Raw genomic sequence first — 21,913 nt, forward strand, 5'->3', positions numbered from 1 at the left:
CTGAAATGTTGTTAAAAACCAAAGAACACAATGAGCAAAGACAATGTTCACATCTATCGAAAGAAACTCATTCCTAACCATGGAAAACACAATTTTCTCTAATGCTCCAATGAGATACTCTTATAGATCAGCAATTCAGCTTGGCCTTAAGCCCATCTGAGCAGCTGCTCACTATTGCTTTGGCCCACTCAGTATTTGCGCCCCGGGGCATTGTTTTAAAACACACAGTGGGCTGCTGCATCTCAAACCCTGTCTTGATATTAGAACGAAGTTACTACAGAACTCTTAAACAGTCTTTGTTGTTTTAATTAAAGACCCTATTAAGTGAATTTAGAGATTTACTGCTCAATATAGTAAACATGGCCGAAGCAGCGGATGGTCCAATTAGTTTTAATCTCCGTCTGGTCAACCTCACAGTATAAAACAAGAATCAGACATCAATGTCATGACTACGATAACTCAGAAAATCTGTTGTTCTCATAATGACTTTTATTCAAGTCTGGCTTTTGGAATTTGTTTGAAATATAGCTCTTCTGTTCAACTGCACTCTTCCGTTTTTCAATTTGGCATGCATTGTGTGCCGCACTCATATTCATGCTGCAGGACACATAAATCAAGGGTTAAGTAATTGAAGCCTTGACTTGATAGATGTCCTTCGGCTGGAAAAATCTCAATGAATCATTTCCATCACACTAAAGAGATTAAGAAGAGAAGAGGGAACAATTCAGAGGTGCCTGTATGTTTCCGTATGTGCCGCAGCGGCTCCATGCCAGCGTGGGCGGTTTCACACTGCCTGGCCGCATCGCATTCGTGTCGTCGTGATGTTTGCATTTCACCCATCCCGGGGGGGTCACATGACATTTCTCTCAGCAAGTCCTTTTCACATTAACAGCCGAAACGAACATGTTGAGCTTACCTACGCAGCACAACTGCAAGTTGTGACAAGAAAATCTCCCTCTTGAGGCCTCATTTAAAGCATGCTGAGGAGTCAGTTCATACACAATAAATGAATAACGAAGTTTCAAAAATAGTATAAAGTGTTTTAATGTTCATATTTGTATTACTTTGCATACCAAAACAGCAGCACCTACCAAATGTAAACAGGTTTTCTGATGATTTAAAATGAAAACGTTTTGTGCTTCCTGCACAGTATTAAAAAGGATTTTCTCGACTTGTGGTGACGTCTGATAGTGATTAGCATTCCAGTTGACTCTGATGTGTGCGATCGCTCCACAATGTTTATTTATTTCTATCACTGAGTCTGCTTTGCCACTTTGCTGCATTTCTGTGTAGTAGTGCTTTCATTTTATTTCAATCTCATTGTCATGCAGCACACGGGATGCTCACTTATTATTGCACTTGCTGTTTCATAAATTAAGAACAAATTTTGTTTACTATACTAAGTGTGGATTTTCTTTTCTCCATTTCAGTTGTCTGTCATATTGTCATCTATTGTTGTAAGTTATTATCCGTGAACCAGACAGACTTTTCAATTCAACATTTTGACAAACATTCTCATGGTCATATCGTTGTTATTGTCATTCTTATTATGAATTATTTTTTTTGCTGTGTGATTTTTATACTCTTTACAGAACATTCAGACAAAGAGGCTTTTATAATTGATGTGCTTGTCTTACGGTCATTAAATTTGGTGGAAATATTTTTTTAAAACACTAAAAGAGGGAATAGAAGCGTTTGCAAAGGAAAAAGAATAAGCAGTGTAGCGAAGCCAAGCGCTGAGAACATTTCCATCTCCTGTCTGTGATGTCACAAGGTGTTAGGAAAATGGATGTCAAGGATAATAACAAGTGAATGGGGGAGGGAGGAAAAACTGCAAAGCTGTGCTTTTGTTTGGGGGGGGGGCGGGATAAAGAGAAGGCTTTTTACTGTATAGTAACAGAAAAGATCTGCGACACGTGCCTCGATGCTCCCGACTGTGCGCCATGGCACATGACCGCCCTGGGAGGCTTCTGCACTCAGCAATGTCATGGCTCAACACACACACACACACACACACACACACACACACACACACACACACACACACACACACACACACACACACACAGGCACACGTGAACCATCCATTTGTTAATTTTAGTGTGTTTGACTTTAAAGGTGCAACTAGATGTGAAATGATCACGACCATTTGGCACACTGCATTGCATATTCTACGTTGACTCATCATCACACGAGTCAGTTGGTATCCATCAGTTGTCTCTGATTCGCCTGTTTTAGAAATAACGTCTCTAACCATACAATGTGATGGTGCAACTTTCTGGCTCAACTAAACACAAAATTGGAGAATCGTTAGAACATATGCTACATTATCTTTCCACTATACTGTATCATATGGAGTGCTCTATCTCTCTCTCCCCCAGTTGTATTCCTTGGAAGGAGGGGAAGCAGAGTCATCTGGTTGGCTTAGTAGCAACTTGAGGAACAAGTTATCAAACTCAGAATGTGGTGAAAGTACCCCTGTTGTGCCGTATTTAAAAAAAATATAATGCCTTTCTTTCGATTAAAGCACTTTATCTACTGTGCATTATTTATAACTCATAAATAATCCCTTCTACTAGCTATTCTTGTGTGTTAAGAATCATGCAAGTCAGAGGGAAGAGTGATTCCTTGGTGGAGTTTACAAAGAGATGAATTTTATTTCATTCTAGACAGGATGATCTCCCTCATCATCATGGCGTGGATGAAATCTTTTTAATACATCAGTACGTTCTGTCCAAGCACATCCACGAGGCTTAGGTTTGGGATTTAGCGAAATTACAATCGCGCCACGAACTAATCTCGGTCGCTTCCAAATCTGAGGCTTGTTAAGGGCATCATACGAAGATCTTTGCACAGCGACAACTACGCCGCATGACTCCAATCTCAGTGTTTGAGTGAGTGATCAATAGACTCAAGACAAATAAATGCGTTGTTATCATTCAAGTCACGTTTTTCTTAAACCATACAAGACAAAAAAAAAAAAACATCATGTATTTACTGGAACAGAAGCTCAATTAGGCATTGAAATGTTAGCAATCCCCTCAAGCTTTAATTTGATGAATGATTACCTGGTATAGTATTTTTGATAACATCCCCTTAATTGTTTTTCTATGCAGAAATGTGTCTCCAGTGTTTTATCCATGCATGATATGACCCTGGCAAATTGTCACCAAGGGATGAAGTAGAAAACTCCTGCCTCCTGCCAATAACCAGCCCTTGGGGAAGGATTGATAGTGCTGTGTGCAATGGCGCTTGAAGACTGCAAAAGCTTGTTGCTCTTTATTGTCTTCTGGATTTTTGGCAGGGAAGCACCCTCGGTTCATTGAAACATTTTTAATGCAGTCCAAAAGCATGTTTGTATTTTTTTGGGTAGAAGCGTCTCATAATAATAGATGTTTATTCTCAACCTGTCTGAATAATCTCGTTCTTTGTTGGTTGTAGTTTTTATTTTTTTTTAAAAAAAGCTCAGAATTTCCAAATGGTCAGAGTGAATCTCCCCCTCAAGTTGCGTAATACTTGACGCGTAAGTGACGTAAAATGCTTCCGGTTCAGGCAGTAAACATGACTTGATGCTTTTACAAAAATTACATCACTGGCCTGTTTTCAGCAGCCTCTGTTCATCCTGCTGAAGCGGCACACTGTCGCCGTATGATATATTAATCTCGTTACTTTTCCACGTCATGCCAGGAATGCCCTTGTGCTCCAAATCAGCAAAAAAACTGCAACTCAGAACTCATGTCCAGCATATTTCTGAAAACAAGCCTGCATACAACAATGTTTACATCATGTTTATCTCTGAAGGAGAAATGTTGTCATGTTGGCATTCCGAATGATTAATAATCATACACGTTTTGTACCTACAAGCGAATAATTAAAGTTGATGTCTATCATGTTTTCAAATATTCCCTCCAGAGAAAGATCATGAAGCTTTAAATGGCTTTGTGTTCTGCTGTGTTTAGCAGCTAGTTGCTACCTTCATTTGTTTGCTAATTGGGTCTACGCACAGTCGGATAGGGTCAGACATTTTGTGTGGAATTAAGCCCAATGTGCCCATTGGAAACACTGCATTTAAAAGACCTAATTTTTTATCTCCTTAAATGCCGTTTTGTGCATTTTATGAGCGCTAGCAATGAAATTAACAGTGTTAATTGTTTTTCTTTGTTGTATTTTCAAAAATAATCAGTTGTTCAGTTTTGTTATTGTTTAGTAATAGTCTATCATTTCAAATTATTGTCGAGGGGCTTTTATTTAATGAACTGCGGCATGCCAGGTGTTTGTTGAAAAGCAAAGTACTGATTTGAGTGGATGCATTAAATGTCTGCGTAAATGCCTTTAAATTGGCGGTCGGACTATCTCGCTGACATATCGTAAATCTCCCACTTTTGCCTCGTAATAAACCGGCTGCACTGGCATAGAAATATTAATTTGTGACTCATTTCTATTAGAAGGCGTGCCAGCAATGAGATCAGCAGTTCTGGTGTCCTTGTCCCTTTTTGTACCCTTCGTCTTTAGCTCGTTTCAACACGATTCGATGTCTTGTGGTTGATGGATTGACACACTTGTACAAAGTAGTACAAAAAAAAGGAAAAGATGAGTCATCAATTAGAGTTGGGGCTACTACCTAAGTAAATACAATCTTTTGAGGGCACAGTGGAGATATTGGTGTAGTGGTTATCATGTTTGCCTCACAGATCTAAGATTCTGGGTTTGAATATTATTATCCCAAAATATTTTCACCGCTGTGCAAACTGGTTGATTGACGCCTTTCGGAACTTCGTAAACCGAGAACCCGCCTGAATTGTTTGTATTTGAAAAATACTCCTCAATCTCTGACTGGAGAGTGAATTTCTGTTTGCCATAGCGAGTCTTGCACTCACTTTAAATTTACCTTGTTGAAAAATGAATCATTGTGCTGCGCTTTAGAGACATGTGCTTCTAGCCACTCGTGAGTTGTGCCTCTCATTTTCACTGTGAGAGATTGGCCCACCTGCTACAATGCTGCAAAGAGTTTAGACGTCTCAATCCTAGATTAATAACAACACCGCAATGAGCTGTGCATCTATAAACTGCATATTTATCTGTTTACCTGTTCTTAATGAGCCTCCTTCTCTCATCTCACAAAAGTAGGAAAAAAGCATGATGGAAAGCCTTTTAGGGAGCAAGTGCGGGGATGAAAAATAATGTAACAGTGGAAACAAAAGCTGTCTTATTACAAGGACGATATAAAAAGATTAAATTGCTCTTCGAGGACAACGACAACAACTCACGGCTGGCTTGCAAATCTCTCATTATCTGCCTGTGGGAAGAACAATCTAGACTGCTGTTCCCCAGGCATGCTTTTATTTCTTCACTAAAGCGCCGTCAATGGAAATGCTACCACGTGTGTTTTCAGAGGGAATTTTCTCTCCACCTGTGCGATTATCTCAACGTGGGGCCTAAAGCTATGATGTTGTCTGCAAAGTCATTTGAACCTGTTGAAAGTCAAGTTATTTCTTTTTATTCCCACCCTTAAAATATCATTTTTCAATCATATAAATAGCACTGTATAATATTGTTCTGTCACATAACTGAATAAAAAAATCTAAATACATTAAACAGGCTGATTACAGCAAGGCTCAAGAGAATTTGAAATTCTGGATTTTTTTTTTTCCAAAAACATGTCACAGACAGCTGCAAAGTCGAAAAAAGATGCCTAATTTAATATTATTTTGTCTTCACAAGTATTCAAGTGACATCTAATTAAAAAGTGCTGTCACATTACTAGAGCATCTTCGCTACATCGCTGCTTATCAACCTCGCTCGTGACACATCCCGATGTTGGAATACTAGCATGGTTGCCAAAAATACACACCGAGGTGTTTGGAGCCTCACTGTGCCGCCGCTTAAATAATTCAAGCAACATTCTCACCCCAGGGAAGTCAACATGGCTGATTTGAGGGTTGCCATAATAATGCAGGCAATCAGAACCCCTCGACATTAAAGGACACGTGTTGCAATCAACAGTTGACTGTGTTGTTGCCGTGCTTTTTAACAGGCCACATAGATGACCACAGGGAATCTGTCACGTCTCGTACCCAGCCGTTCCTCCATGTTGTCTGTTGTCATGGTTTCGCCCGTGTGCTCGCCCCTCCCCTCCTGTGTGCCCCTGATTAGTTTGATTATGCTCACCTGCCTCTTGTTACCTGTCATGTATATAAGTCCTGTCTGCCCCCCCATGCCCCGTCGGATCATTGTCTTTCTGTCTTTTTGTTGCTGTTGTCTTGTTGTCGTAATGTCTTCACATCTTTTGTCTCACGTCCCTGTCGGTCAGTCATCTTGTTGGTTTTGGTTAGGAAGTCATGTTAGTTTGTTAAGTCATGTCAGTTTTGCCGAGTCTGTTTTGAGTTCCTCAAATAAACCCTGGTCCAAGCTGCACTTGGTCGCCCTGCTCCATTCCTCAATCCTGACAGAATCATTTGGACACGCAAGTGGCACTTTATAGATCAGGTTAATTGAGCCCATTTTATCCAATATCAATTTCTTTTTGTGTCTTGGGGTGGATGTTGCCGAGTATTAGCATGATATTTTAGCGATATACGTTTGCTAAACGAAAGGTTACCGCTCACGAGGCAGCATGCTTAATTTTAGCATTGGAAACACGCAAGTCTGTCAAAAGCTGCGACATCCATAAATTGTCGTCATGTTTTTTGTTCTGTTCTTCCTTTCGTTACCCTCCATTGATTCGTTGGGCTTAGCCCCCGCACCCTTGGCTGTCTCCGAGTACTGGACTCCACCGATCAATATTGAAAATGGGTCTGTATCAAATGATCCTGAAAATTGAGTCAACAGAGCTCATCCCATCAATTTTACCAAGCTCTGAGCCATGGAATAAATCGGCATATGCCTATTAATATAAAAGCTGAACATTGTCAACCCACCCTAGCTGAGTTAATTCATTGAAGGTGCGCCTTATAGCCCGGAAAATACGGTAGCTTTATGTCGTTAAGTCAACGTTTTTCAATTAGCGATTTTTTTTTTTTAATTAATGCATGCTATCTGCAATTGGCCAGGATTTGTGGCATAATACAATACTTGGGAAAAAAAACTTTGACCTCTGCCCCAGCTGGCCTGGGTGGGAAAATCCAGAATGTTATTGTGTTGTCTGTTTATGATGGGCGTAAAAAATTCTGTGTCACTCTGTTTTTTTATTGTGCAAGCTGGCAGTTTTTTTATTTACCGGACCAGAGGCGGAACCACATTCATTAAAGAACATGTCTACAGTGCCATCCATCGTCAAAGTTGCCGTTTGACATGGAAATTAGCGATGTGTGGCCTTGTGATGTTTTTCAATCACAGATGGTCTCATCCTAATGAACCGCACTAACGAGCAAGATTCCTCTGGGCTACTTCCTGAGAGATTTTATGGAGGACATTTTTAATTTAGACAGGTTGCCATGATTCCACAATAACTTGCTTTTAAAAATAAATATATTTTCTATTGCCTGAGACAAAGAAAAGATGGGTTAGAACGAGAAATTAAGAATCCACACTGCATCAGGTTCATGAGGGAGAGGAGGAATAAAAAAAAAAAGCTTTTCCACCAACTCGTTAATGGTTGCTTTATTTAGCTTCAGTTTGTCCGCTCTTGATGCACATAATGAAAGCCATCTGCGATCCTTTTTACGGCGCTGCGTAAAATAATAAAAATGTCCTGAGCAGCTTGGCCGGGAGTCTCATCATCATCCTCATCGATCCGCCTGCGTTTTCACTTGTAATCTGTTCCTACATCCGTCTTCAGCAAAGTGGCAGCCAAATACAGGAAGTCAGTTTTCATGGAGGCTGTTTTGACCCGACACATTCATCATTCAAGATCTTGTATGTCAATCAAAGGGAGGTGGTCACACTGTCTGAAATATTATTTATCTTGTACAGTGTTGTGAAAAAGTGTTTGTGGAAAATGCCTGTCACTCAATGGCGTCCTAAAAATTGAGGAATAGTAACTTTGTTACCCTTTTCAGACTGATGGATATGTCACTTATTTTATTACTCATCGGTTCTTAAATTTAATTGGATTGTCAGATTTTATTACAGCTTTTTGAGATATTTTGGACAAATTGATTTGTCAGATGGGTATTATTGAGGTGATTCGTGACTCGCCAGGTAATTTGGCTTGGTAGTGGTCAGTGAAAATGAACTGAATAGCCACATGATTCAAGAAGGTCAGGTAGCTTTCTTTTCGCCTTCATGAAACAAATCACCATTTAACTGTGTGTTTGCGTTGGTTATCTTTTATCTGATCTTCACCATTGATATGAGCTTGAACTTTAAAATGGGGAAACGATGCCAAAAAAATACATTTTGAAGGAGGCAAATGCATTTTCATGCCATAGTCAAAAGATATATATTTTTTTATGACAAGAAAATTTACTGATTTCAAATAGTACAAGCTGGCCTCCATTTTCTCTCTGATTATTTAAATAGTGTGTGATGTCCACTAGAGGGGAGTGTGGACAACTGACATTTTGCTAATGGAATTCTGTCTGTCCCTTTTTCTCTCTTTCAGGGCTAAAATCTTTCGGGGTAAGAAGATTTTCGGGGAGTATGACATCAAAGTGGAGCAGGTACTGTAATGCCGATAAAAAGAATCCCAATAAAAACAAAAAAAACCTTCATATAAAAACTTATGGGTTCAAGTAAGCCAACAATATTCTAGAACTATGATTAGATATAACAATATGCTTTGCTTCTCTACGCAATAATTCATGAAGAATTATATTATGCAAGTGTAAAAAATTGCTCCGATGTCAGTGCAATGTGTGTTAATAATTCAAGTGTATTATGTCTGCTATCTCCCCCTAGGCTGAATTCTCAGACATCAACCTCATTGCACATTCAAATGGAACTTGCACTGTGGATATGCAGGTCATCAGAGGTGGAGCTAAAGCGGCCAGGTGAATACCGTACACGTATTCAATCATGGTGATCTCAGATTTGTGCAAATGAGATACTTTGCTCCTCTCGGAATACTGCTGGAGGTAAAGCGTGGCTTAAGGAGCCACTTCTTAACCAACACAGGAAATGAGGTCGCTCGTACTGTAATTATGTTTTGTGGCTGCTTTATATGCACAGGCACACTCTGTTTATGATGAGTAGAGGTAGAGAAACGTTGAGAGGTGAAAGAAAAGGGGGCTTTATTGGATCAGAGATGATCTATCTGTCATCTTATTCTCTTTTCCCATTTGCAAAGAGTGTCCTGAAAAGCCAAAGGAAAAAAAAATACAGAATATTTTTTTTAAATGAGCAGTTATGACATTTAAGGCCTGTTTTGTTCAAACTCCAAATCGTCTAATCTTTAAAGCATTCAGTTTCAAAGTTTCACTCACAAAATGGTCGCCGAGGTCTGAGATCAGAAGGGAACTGGAATGACCTTGAGCTTCGTTGGTCACATCTGATTCAAATGTGGGTCTGGCCTTTTCTTCTAGTGAGTAATGAAGAGATTAGGCTGTCCCGTTAATTGCTGTGTCCTCTTCAAGACAGAACTGGAGGTTCTACAGAGTTTCTGATTAGTATTCGCCATGCACAAACAGCCGGTGGCGGTCGCACTGAATGAGATGTTTCCTCTCCTTGTCTTGCATTTTAGCCACACGTCTTTTTTCAATTCGATTTTTCTTAATGCGCTTTTATTCAGTGCAGCATGTGGAGATGAATGAATAAAAAAAACGAGAGTCGTGCTCAGTCGACATCGGCCTGCCACTGAGTTTAGCTTTCATTATGATCGATTTGATTTCATTCTCCATGCATTTGATTTGTTCACTTATTTCCTTCTGTGTTGCCCCATCAGATCTTTTAGGCCAGACTTTGTCTTGGTGCGCCAACACGCCTTCAGCATGGCCCAGAACGAAGATTTTCGAAACCTAATCATCGGTCTGCAGTATGCCGGAATTCCCTCCGTCAATTCGCTGGACTCCATCTACAACCTCTGCGACAAACCTTGGGCTGTGAGTCTCTTTTATAGCCCTAATTTGGCAGAAATGAAAGCATAAAAAAATTGTGTGTCATGTGGAGTTAGAGTAATGTCAATAAAATGTTGATATCAAGCCGCTATGGCTTGAAGCAATTGAAACAAAATTGGCGGAAACTAGCAGAGACACCACTTGCGTAATTTTCTGTCCAAACGGCCCGCTGAAGTGATTAAAATCAAAATTAAATATTAAATTATACTACCCAAGATTGCGAGTGTAGCCGCTTTAGAGTGCCTTAATGTGCCTGCACATGACACAGAGACAGACGGAAAACAGAGGAGGAGATTTTTTTAGTAAGACTTGACAGCTAGCATGTGGACAGGGGCTTTATGTTGCCATTTTGGATCATTTGCTCCAAGCATCAACAAAAAAAAAAATCTAATGTCATTGTGAGCCCAGATTCGTCTTAACATAGAACTTGAAACTATATGTTCAAATTTCAATTTGTACCAGGATAAACTAATAATAATATAGGATTAAAGTTCCAAACATAATAAATGCCTATTATGTAAATAGTTCTTCATCATGTTTTTTTTTTTTCATGAAATTGCTATTTGAATAATTTGTGTTAAAGTTAAATGTTAAAATTGCAAACATTATAAATACTTAGTATGTAAATAGTTTTTCATCATGTTTTTTTTTCATGGATTTTTCCATTTGAATAATTTGTGTTTTCCTTCACTCTCCAGTTTTCCCAGTTGATCACCAATCAAAAGAGGCTGGGTTCCGACAAATTCCCTGTGATTGATCAAACGTTCTACCCCAACTACAAGGACATGGTGAGCATCCTCTTATTATTACACAAGAAATGATTTCTAAAGGGGGTGGGGGTGGACATCATTCAAAGTTCTTGCTGTCACTTTTAACATCCTGCAACCACAAAAACGTTTTTGCTTTAAAGTCATGTTTTCTATTCTATTGTAAAATCAAAGAAGTGTGTTGGACAACATTCCATTTAAACATTTTATATACAATCTTTTTTTGGTACATGAAAATACAAAAAAAAAAAAAAACACACCACTATTTAGGCAAAAAGAAACATAAATACAATTCTGCAACAATTTCTTCAGTATAAAACATGCAGTGCTTCATGACACTTCACTAACACCGTACAGTTTATCATCATTATTGTGTGTTAATTATTAATACATAACAAACAAAATCATGCAACATTCATGTATATTTGTAAAATAAGCTTATTGTGTTGTAATACTTGATTGGTGGCTTGGTCCTGATACAATGGCTGATTAAGTAGTTTAATTTGTGCTAATCAATATATTTGTGTTACAATTTAAATAGCAAGTGAAATTAAAAGATGTTGAATAAGTAGCGTCTAGCTATCAAAATAAAAGTCTTTTGTTTCTAAAACTTTAAGGCTAACTGAAGTCAAGATTTATAATCACCAGAATGGTTGTCGTACATAATTTTGATTTATTTTTTTTATATATATATACAGTCTATATTCATTTGCATGGGGCAGTTCCATCCAATTCCAAGTATTATGAGTCTGGCACTAATTCTGGCCCACGTGTGATTTCCCCGAGCGAAATACTTGACGTTTTTATATGAATAATAACTATGCTGTCAAACTGAACATGTTAACTGCAGCCTCATGCAAATGATGGCTCTGAGGTAAATTATTTGCATGTGATTTTTTTTTTTTTTTTTTTTTTTTTTTTTTAGCAGCTGTTCCATCAGTGACTATAGTAATTTACGAAAATATTTTTTTTTCTCAAAAGCTCTGGGAGTGCTGTGTCATTGAGTGCTGAGCTGACAAAAAAAGTGTTTCAAATACTATTCAAAAATTTACCGAGTGCAATTAAGCCAAATAGTTGGCTGATGTTTTTCTCTCAGCACTCAAGCAACAGCTTTCTGGACCAGCTGAAGAGACTTAAGAGACTGAAGAAGCCTGCCAAAGAGACAGAAAATAATCCCGCCTAGAGGTCATTAAAGGACGTAATGTTTTTTCTGCAACAGGAAATTTTTTTTTTTTTTTTTTTAATGTTGGCTAATTGGAATAAGTCGCATAAAAAAATCTTGAAAAGCAAAGTGCATTAGGGCTTTTTGATAAAGCTTGTCAAGCTGTCATCTTTTAGAAGCATTTTGAAGTACAGAGTATTGCAAATTTGCGTTAAGTTAGTACTTAATAAAATAGACGAAGCATTTTAAATTGTCTCCTGAAATGAAAATTCTTCAGCATTTGTAACCAGCTGGTCCGCCTGGTCAAAAAGAGTTAGTAGAGTATAACCAAAAGCGAGCAGATTGTTGTTAAAAACAACATAGTTATAAGGCATCACCTGCTTTGACCATTTCAAGCATTTTAGTTTCTACTTAAATTGGTGTAATTAAGCTACAACAAAATTTTAGCAGCGAGCATTGTGTTATTTGCAGACAATGACTGTTAAAGATTCTGTGAGCGTAGCAATTTAGCTGATTTATAAGATATCACAAAGAGCTACTAGAGGAGAAGAATCATTTGAGAGTCTATACTAAATTATTGTGTGATGTCTTCTTTTTCCAATAAGCATTCACGCAGTAGCATTTTTAACAAGCTGGTCTTGAGACACTGCCGCAGATATCACAAAAGCATCCACTTAGGAACTTTTGATGTGTGAAATGAAACAATACTGTTCTCAAGCTTAGTGCCTAAAACAGCTTTGTAAAAAAGATTCATGAATTAGCATTGATGCAGCATTCATCTGGTAGTGGGAGCTCTTTCAGATATATCAGCCCAATTGACATGAACTCTGTTGCTATGTTAAGCATAAGCATCCTGACTGGAGGCGTCACATGGGTCAGATGGAGATGGAATCTTGAGTCGGTCAAGGGTCGGTCATGTCCAGGAAGTCTTTCTCGGGGACGTGGCCACCCCTGTACCAGCCGCAGGTTGTGTCGGAGCGCCGAATGCACGCGTACTGCCGTGCCTGCTCGCCATTAAGGCTGTTATCCAGCAGCCAGTCCGTCCACAAGCATTCGTTTTCTCCTGTGGACACGCACGGCACCGTGTAGCACACGTTGATCTGCAGAGAAAAGGCCATTTTTAACGAAATGTTGTGAAAACGTGATAGTGATGATGCTTTCTTACATAGTTGGATCCACGATGTCTATCAGACAGAAATTTTTACGTTAGTCTTGGCTGCACTGTTTTATGGTATTCCACAGGGTTCAATATCGAGGCCCCTGCTGTTTTTTATTGTGTCTGCTTCCCAAAATACATTTTCTATCTTATTTATCTTCTATGGCTTTTGTTTTAGTGTTTTATCGTGTTTACTGCTTTAATCGTAATAATTTATTGCTTTAATGGAATATTTTTCTGACTATTTTTACTCCATGTCTACACTTTGTACGGAGTAGTGTCTTCTGAGACGTTTTACAACACTCTGATGATGATCACAAAACTTTCCAATTATTTTTTTTGCGTTGCTATCCAAGTGATTTTATGGAAGAATCAAATTTGACGAAAAGTACTTTTTACTCAGTTTTTGTTTCCTGAGCCAAAAAGACAAATATGAATATTTATGCCAGAAGAATGAAAGATTCTGGCTCACTCTGCATTCACAGCCCATCTGGTATCTGTAGTTGAGATTCTTCCTTTGTGAGAGTGATAAATTGTCCCAAGACTCCACCAGGTCACACTGGCCAATGGAAAGTCGCCCGTCGCTCCATATACTTCCTGTTTAGTCAGATAGGAAAATAAAGTCATCTGATGCAATCATTTCGTAATAGGCACAAAAACATTGCAATGTAGATACCTGAAAGCAGATAGCCCGCTTTATTGTTGGAGTCTAATTTAACTCCACACAGCGAGGAGAAGACCGGAGTGTACACATACTGGATATCCTTGGCCTTGTCGAACCCTTTAAACATCTGCACATTTGAAGAAGATGTAGGAGCGGGTCAGGGTTATTATGCAATATAAATATTATTGGATTATTTATTTTTTTTGCTTTGTTCTAAATCGGTGCATGAGATGTAATCCAGCCAAAGGCAAAAACCTTTCTGCCACCATTTTGATTGCTTGCAATGTTCAGTGGCACTTTAGCAGTTGTTTTTGCAGTGAGTGCAGCCTAAATAAATGCTTCATCCCCTGAAGCCAGTTTGAATTGGCAACGTGGAATTTGTTAGTATGTGAGTAGGCCCACAAAAAAAAAGTCTGAAGAAACCATGCTCAAGAAGTCGTTTTGACTGTAAGAGGGCATTTCAATAAGGAATCATTTTTCCATTTCCAGAGGTCCTTCCAATGTGAATGAGACATTTTGTTTTTGTGTGTGGATGGAGCATGGTGGCAAAGAGTGGTCATTTGCCAAAAAGCCCCACACTGTCTTGTGGTTTGCCACACTCCATTGTGTTTTATATCCAGACAGACTATTTCGATATATGCAACAATGGACCAATAAATCTACAAATCTGATGGGCTGTCTGAAGTTTTATACAGTCCCATAAAGAAGGTATTGTCACGTAAGCACAGACTAATCTGAGACACGTCTCACCTTGATCATCTTTATTTCATATTGGATCATCTTCATGTAGGGGGAGGAGCTGTTGCTAGGCGACACAATCTTCTCCCCAGCAATCTTTGCTCTGATCACTGTCAGGAAAAAAAAAGATTGGACTTCGAATAAGGTGCAAAAGTAAAGTGTTATTTACATGCATACATAAAAAAATCACTTTCACTAGTCCTCTCGCTTACAAGCTTCCCATTGTCTTTTCTTCTTGCTCGACACAAAACAACACCTCTACTTGGTGTGCTGATAATGGAAAGAACTGGCAAATTGCTTCATCTAACACCAGGAGATGGACCAGTGACAGTCTGGTGTCGCTATAAAAAAAAAAATGTATATATATATATATATATATAATCGATACTCATCCCTCACCCAAGCAGATGGTCCATAAAGACATGCTGCATATTTATAACACTGCAATACAAATCTTTTATTGGTGATGAAACGCAGACTGTAATAGAACAACTGAAGCAGCGAAGTGGAAAAAAAAATCTGCATTCGTCTCGAGTATCCGTTTTATGTGGCTTTGCTTACATGCAACATCAGTCATTTTTATTAATTGTTGTCATATTAGTCATATGGAAATTTATTGAGCTATGGTTTGTTCATAAGAATATTTTGTTGTCGTTGAGCAGGGAAGGCAGTACATGATTGCTGCCTAAACAGGTTGCCACAAAGAAAGGTTATTATTAAATATGGTTGTGAAAATGATACTGCCCTCTATTGGCCTGGCATACCTATTACAGTAATTAAATGGCACCTCTTCAACCGTAATATGATATCACTGCAAAAAGTTGACTGCTCTGCTCATTTAGCTACCCTTCTAAAAGAACCTCAAAATAGTATTTGGCAAATTAGCTGGCCTACTTAAATCTTTCTCTTGTGAGTGCGATAATGGCTCAATGCCACCTGTTAATGGTAAGCGCATTGCTATGTGTACAGATCAAATGGTTGGCAGCCTGAGATTTGGCTGCAACCAAATATGGAGGAGATGGAACGATTCTTCAAGCAATTAGCCCCCCCCCCCCGCCCCAAAAAAATAGAAGAGTAACGTGCTTTTCCATCAGTGTAAATGAGTGGATTTATTATGTGCAGGTATCCTATGCCTGACATCCAAAGCGTTGGCTCTCTTTCAGGAAAGATTTGGATATTTTATGGGCCTTTTACCAGACATGCATGATACATTTCAAAATAACATAAAAAAAAACTTTGGCACTTATAAAATGGAGTTCACATCTAGGCAGCAAACAGTCGCGGTCACTATTAATTCAGGCCAGTTTACTTTGCTGCCTTAATGGGCAAGTAAACAGTAAGTTGACCATTCTAAACTTCTTATTTCCAGGTCAGAGTAGTTTGCTGCGTAAACAAGCTGCCACACAGAGTAAAAGAGGAACCAAACGGGGCCGAGGTTTGATGTGGGATCCATTGTTACAAATGCAGTTAGAATTTTGTACAAGACGATCCTTATTTTTTAGTCTCGCAACAACATAATATTGCAAACTTAAACCATGAGAACTGATGTGGTAAAAAACATCCCTCGGCCCAGATGAATCGGCACCCTTGTCATTCTCACAAAGCTGCACTGTCAGTGGTCTTTCACACTGATATTGTTAGTATGCAGACCATTGGGCCAAGTCTATAGACATGGAAATGAAGTGGAAGGAAGGGGAGAGCCATGGAGTAAGCTACCCTGGCCTCTATCCAGCACACACACACTCATTCGCTAACACACACATGCACATAGCTTGGGAATCTTTCAACGTTTGTACAGATGGGATATTAGTCAGATGTTCGGCTTTATTCAAAACTCTCACGACACAATCGGGTCAACCGAAGGCCGCCATTCAACAAAACAACCGTGATAGTGGAACCACTAAATAAATGTGTTTCCTTTCAATAAATTGTTGTGTGTGCTTTGATAAATGGGTTGGCAACTTGACAAAACTTTGGAGGCACATTGAAATGACTTATGTCAAGCCGTTGGGAGAGCACGATTAGATTCATCGTTTATTCCATCGTAAGAGTTTTTAGACCACACATATCTATTTTTATCAGAAGTATAAATGAACCTGAAACGCTGCATACTTTTTTTTAGATGTACACAATGTGTTGCTTCGAATGACATTACAGTACCATTTTCTGTGTAATTCCCAATGGACAACAAACACAAGGTTGAGTTTAGGTCGAGGTGTCGATAAATTTGACTGACCGGTAAAAAAATAGTTTGGTTCCTAAAAATTCAAACGTGCTGAAGTTGCGACTATTTAAACTTGTGCAATGTTTTGGCAACGGAGTTCATCATTTTTAACAATATTCTTTGTTCATATGAGGTCATTCGTTATATGTCAAATATATGGAATTAAATCCTATTCAGAACACATTTAATTTAATGTGTAACTGGGCAGCCTCACTCAGATAAATCTATCAAATTCTAATATGTCTTAATTGCTGTGAATTGCACGTGTCGTTAACATTGATATTGCTATCTCCAACCTGCCAATGATCTTCGATGAGATTCAAGTTTATGCTTCATCTTGTTTGCGTCTTAATGAGCATTCACAATTTCATATATTAGCTTTAATTTGTTTACAAAAAGTGTCATGTTAAATAGGCCGCGGCAGATACGATCAGTTTTTATTTCTCGTCAAGGACGGTGGCTACAACCAAAAAGTGTTTTTTTTTCTATCATCTTCCCATACCACCCTACAGTCCTCATTATATAAAGATGTCATGTGATCAAGTGCTGATTTATTTGGCTTCCATCATGAAGCATTGATTAAAAAAAGATCAAAATACATAATCTCTCTCTTTCTCTCACCCTCTTTTCTGTGCTCTCATAACCTACATCCAATTTGAGCCTGAGCACAGATTTTTTAAAAGCAGCTCTCAGCCTGGATTTTGCAACACATTTTGACCCTTTGACAGATACACAAGCTTTCTGGTGAAGCCAAGTACTCAGCCCTGTTGATTTTGGCTTGTGCTGAGACGAAAAAAGAAGAAGAAGAAAGACGAAAGAACGGGGATTATGAAAGCTAGGCAACTGCACAAGCAGAAGTAGGCCAAGCTATCTGGCATTTTTATAGGATTTATTCTTATGTGACAAATCAGACAATTATTTGAACACATCTTTGTGTTTCTTGCAATACTGTTGAACTTTGGAGCATTTTACAATGAGTTGAATATTATATTGATGAGTCCATTTTTATGTGTTAAATGTATCTAAAAAAAAGTGGCAAAATACAAAAATGTTTGGTGAGATTTTTTTTTAAAGTCACTTGTTGTTGTTAGTGTTTTTTTAAGTCAACTTTATGTAATTATTATCAAAAAAACGACTTCAGTGGGATTATGTATAAAAAAAAATACAAAGAAAAAAATTAACAATTCACCTTGCACCACCATAAGAGTAGTTTTTTATTTCTAATTAAGCTGGAAATACTTGCATTCAACATTTTTCTTTTGCAAAAATAAATGAAATGTTTGGGACAAAACTCAAACACACTTTAATCTCAGTAAGTAAAATATTGCAACAACACCAACAAGCTCTTAAGACCCCCCTTGGTGATGTGTGTTTTACTTCTCTCTAATTGGGCTCAGAAAACAAATCATCAGCAAAAGAGTCTGAAGTCTAAGCAGTGTTTTTCCAATTTTCTGCCTGAGCAGTAAGCTAATGGTCTCCAACTCACCCGTCTCGGCGCTGCAGAAGAGCTGCTGTGGGTGAGCTGGGTGGCAGCTGCATGCGTCCACAACCGTGCCCGCTCCCAGCAAGAGGAGCACCCAGAGCCCCAGACGTACACTCCTCTCGTGGGACACGGCCATGATCAAACTCCCGCTGGCTCCCACGGCTTAAACAAAGCCTGTGCGATCCCCTTGAAGGAAATTCAGACTTGCAGACAAGAGTAGAAGTAGAAAGATGAGCTCCAGTGGGCCCCGAGTGTCAGCAGCTGTGGATAGAAATGATTTCTGAAGAAAAAAGCTGCCACCCCCTCCCTCCTCCCCCTTCTTTCTCACTCTCGCTCTCTGGAGATCACGACACACGGACAAACTTACAATAGTTGGATCGCCTGGCACTCTGGTCCTGAATGCTGAGAGGGTCGCGCACAGGGAGTCTCTTATGCACTCGACAAGTTGAGCACAGCCTCCTCAGAAGAAAAAAAAACAAGCATCCTTTCCCCTCACTCATTTTGATCTCCCACCGCCTTCTTTGTTCTCTGCGGGCGTCCGTAGGCGTGTTAATTGCCACTGATCATGGAATGATTTGTTTTTAGCTAAAATGGCTGTGCCCTCAGCATGTCCAAGGCGAATGGTAATCATTCAATAGATTGATGGATAGAGAGATGGAAACATGGGAAGATAAGGACGAGTGATCCAAAGCATGCCACATCACATGACAAACAAAAGGTAGTATTATGAAATGTTTGAGATGAAGGATGGATGGAACGAAGGTCAATTTCTTTCAGAATCCAAACCATACCACAAAATGTCAGACAGTAAGAAGTAAATCAGAAAACGATGAATTTTCTACTGCATTATTCACCTGATTGCAACCCAATCGAGTATGCATTTCACTTACACAAGGCAAAAGTCAACTTAGCAAGGCCTACAAACAAGCAAAATGTTTTGAAAACATACAAACTGAATATTTTATAAAGGTCAAGCCTGATCCCAAGCCAATAGCATGTTTTTCACTTACTGAAGCCAAGGTCAACAAACAAGAAGCAAGTAAAATTTCAAAAGGCAGCACAACCCGCAATTTTATTGATTGTCTTTTGCACTGTTGTGTTGTTTTTCAGATCACGATGCCAAATTTCCCAGTGGTGGTAAAGATCGGACACGCCCACTCCGGAATGGGAAAGGCGAGTAATTCTTTAAGATTGACTGGGTTTTTGTTTTGACACACACCAACCTAGTCTTGTCACGTTGTGATTGTGCAAATGAAGTTGAGCCGACTCGCCGTGTCAACATTCATCCTTGCGCTATCCATCACCGCCGACGGTGTTAAAATGTTTCAAGCATACTAATTCAAACACCTCACGTGTTTCTCAGGTCAAAGTGGACAACGTGAGCGACTTCCAGGATATCGCCAGCGTGGTGGCCATCACGCAGACTTACTGCACGACGGAACCGTTTATCGACGCCAAGTACGACATCAGGGTGCAGAAGATCGGTGTTGACTATAAGGCATACATGTAAGTTCAGATTGTTATGATGACATCACACACAATTAGAGCTGACATTCACGAGAAATGTGACCGTGTCCTTCTGTCCTCCTTTTTTAACAGGCGAACATCCATCTCTGGTAATTGGAAGAGCAACACAGGCTCGGCCATGTTGGAGCAAGTGGCCATGACTGACAAGTGAGTGTTAGCGATGCTGTCAGATGGTGTGATTCGTTTTCTTATGTCGTACTGAGTCAAAATATCCTTTCACGTTGCAGGTATAAATTGTGGGTCGATACATGCTCCGAGATTTTCGGCGGCTTGGATATCTGTGCCGTCAAGGCCATATGTGGAAAGGATGGCAATGACTACATCACAGAGGTGAGGGAAACATTTGTGGGTTTAATCGCGCCACTTGAGTATATTTATATTTTCTGGCTGGTTGAAAATGTGTGCGCAGTATCAGAGGGAAGAATTTGGTCTTGGAAGCTTAAATTTAGCATGCCTGGCCTAATTTATGCCACTGGGACCAATAGACTGAATCCTTGGGGCAAAAAATAATTGAATTTAACCTGCAAAACACAATCGGAATTGATTGTCAAACATAACAGATTATTTTTTTCGTCCAGGTTTTAAAACAGCTCCCATGTGTATTAATAACATTTCTGTGACACTTTTGTTTAGATATCCCGAGGATCAAGTATTATAGCACACTTTACACAATAGTTTTGTGTTGCTGAGACACCCTTCAACCTTTCCTATATGATAAATAAAAACGATAAGAGCCTCAGATGTAAAAGATATAAAAACTTTGATGTAGCCAGCAAAAAAGCAAAACCAGACTAAAAGGAAGGTAAGATGAAGGCATCACAGGCAATAATTGCAGTCACTGAAAGCACAAGTCATTACATCGAAACCAGCGGCAATGTTGGGCAAATTGTAAAGGAAATTTGGTGGGGAAATGAGGCATGAAAAGTGCGCGGGGGGGAAATCAATTAAAATCGGAGAGACCAATAGAAGAAGAACCTGAGATCAATATGACACAATGGAGTCGCCACACACATTTTGCGGACCAGGAGTCACCTCCTCATCACCATCCGTGACCTGGTTGCTACGGTGACATTTCAAAGAAAACCATTCATCCTATATAAGAATGTTAGTGTATGTGGAAGGGAGAGGGAGGGGGGGGAGGGGTTGACCTTTTCTTCTATTATTTCCTCTTCCATCATTGTGTTTGTTTTTATATCTGTTCACCATCTTACAAAGGGAAGTACAGTGATTTTATTTTGAAAACATAACCTGAGGGGACATGCTGATGGTCGCAACATTTAAACTTTTGATTGTGTAAGATTTGCCGAACGGGGCGGGGCACTGCCCGGATCCCTTTGTGTGTTTTCAGGTGGTGGGCTCGTCCATGCAGCTGGTCGGCGATCACCAGGCGGAGGATCGCCAGCTCATATCTGAGGTGGTGCTGGCTAAAATGACCCAAGCCCTTGCTGCCAAGACATCCGCTGTTTCCCGTTCGCCTGCTCGCTCTCCTCAAGGCCAAAAGACGACTGCTGCAGCAGCGCCCCCACAGGTAGAGGAGTGACACTGCAGACCATTCAGCCCTAAAAGACACATTTTTTTCCATTCCCTCTGGCTGTTATCCTCCCTTTCCGTTTTTCTCTCGCAGAGTGGAGGTGTTAAAGATGGACCGACTGATGCAAGCAGAACCACCGTCCAGCGTCCTCAACCTCAAGGTTCTGTGAACACCGCCCTCCATGATTGAATGATCAGTATTGATTTGTACACATTTGTACTCCACATCATCTCATAGTGGTGTTCATTTCGGGTGGACAAAATATTGATATTGTGATGCCGGTTTTGTTTTTCCTCATGACCCTGCTGATACAAATATAGATAAGACCGATAATATTGCAATACAGCGATGATGCGATATTTAATATACTGCAAAAAGGAAAGAGTGGGAAAAAGTCTGTAGTGCATAATATTTATGTGGCTGCAAAATGGAAAACTTTCAATTGTTTTTATCTTCGCCCAGAAGATAATACTGTAGAAAGTTTATAATGTGTCACGACCTAAAATTGGTGTTATTTTTCAAATTAAATTTTGCAAATTCAATGTTGGCCGCATTCATAATCAGATAACAGAATATCTTTAAAAGAAAACACAGCATACACTGCTCACCATTCCAACTGACCTCATATTTATTCTTTTCTATCCGCGCATACTGTTCACTTCCGGCATC

General features: G+C 39.4%; 2 protein-coding genes across 2 annotated transcripts in view; one reads left to right on the forward strand and one right to left on the reverse strand.

The window, feature by feature from the left end:
* The window catches only part of syn2b (synapsin IIb), a 33,874-nt gene that overhangs the window by 8,167 nt on the left and 3,794 nt on the right, over window positions 1-21,913 (forward strand). Inside the window, exons 2-11 of the mRNA XM_085923795.1 lie at window positions 8,543-8,600; window positions 8,839-8,930; window positions 9,821-9,977; window positions 10,691-10,780; window positions 19,297-19,359; window positions 19,550-19,692; window positions 19,786-19,860; window positions 19,941-20,043; window positions 21,062-21,241; window positions 21,338-21,404. Coding sequence (XP_085779921.1) covers window positions 8,543-8,600; window positions 8,839-8,930; window positions 9,821-9,977; window positions 10,691-10,780; window positions 19,297-19,359; window positions 19,550-19,692; window positions 19,786-19,860; window positions 19,941-20,043; window positions 21,062-21,241; window positions 21,338-21,404 — 1,028 coding nt within the window. The remainder of the gene's footprint in view (window positions 1-8,542; window positions 8,601-8,838; window positions 8,931-9,820; window positions 9,978-10,690; window positions 10,781-19,296; window positions 19,360-19,549; window positions 19,693-19,785; window positions 19,861-19,940; window positions 20,044-21,061; window positions 21,242-21,337; window positions 21,405-21,913) is intronic.
* On the reverse strand, window positions 12,824-18,322 carry LOC147049413 (metalloproteinase inhibitor 4-like). The gene is made up of 5 exons (XM_085924339.1): window positions 18,190-18,322; window positions 14,492-14,589; window positions 13,754-13,868; window positions 13,550-13,674; window positions 12,824-13,021 (listed from the first exon to the last, which is right to left on the reverse strand). Exons 1-5 carry the CDS (start codon window positions 18,320-18,322, stop codon window positions 12,824-12,826), a joined length of 669 nt encoding a protein of 222 aa, XP_085780465.1.

The sequence above is a fragment of the Syngnathus leptorhynchus genome, chromosome 11, assembly GCF_054491065.1.
Source record: "Syngnathus leptorhynchus isolate UIUO chromosome 11, UIUO_Slep, whole genome shotgun sequence".
In the NCBI taxonomy this organism is placed as follows: Eukaryota; Metazoa; Chordata; class Actinopteri; order Syngnathiformes; family Syngnathidae; genus Syngnathus; species Syngnathus leptorhynchus.

What these genes read in the sequence shown, in the direction of transcription:
- LOC147049413 (XM_085924339.1), bottom strand. Translation starts at nt 18,322, where the DNA reads ATGGCCGTGTCCCACGAGAGGAGTGTACGTCTGGGGCTCTGGGTGCTC. An exon ending in CTTCTGCAGCGCCGAGACGG is followed by an intron (nt 14,590 to 18,189) that starts GTGAGTTGGAGA and finishes TTTTCCTGACAG; the next exon opens with TGATCAGAGCAAAGATTGCT. An exon ending in ATGAAATAAAGATGATCAAG is followed by an intron (nt 13,869 to 14,491) that starts GTGAGACGTGTC and finishes TCAAATGTGCAG; the next exon opens with ATGTTTAAAGGGTTCGACAA.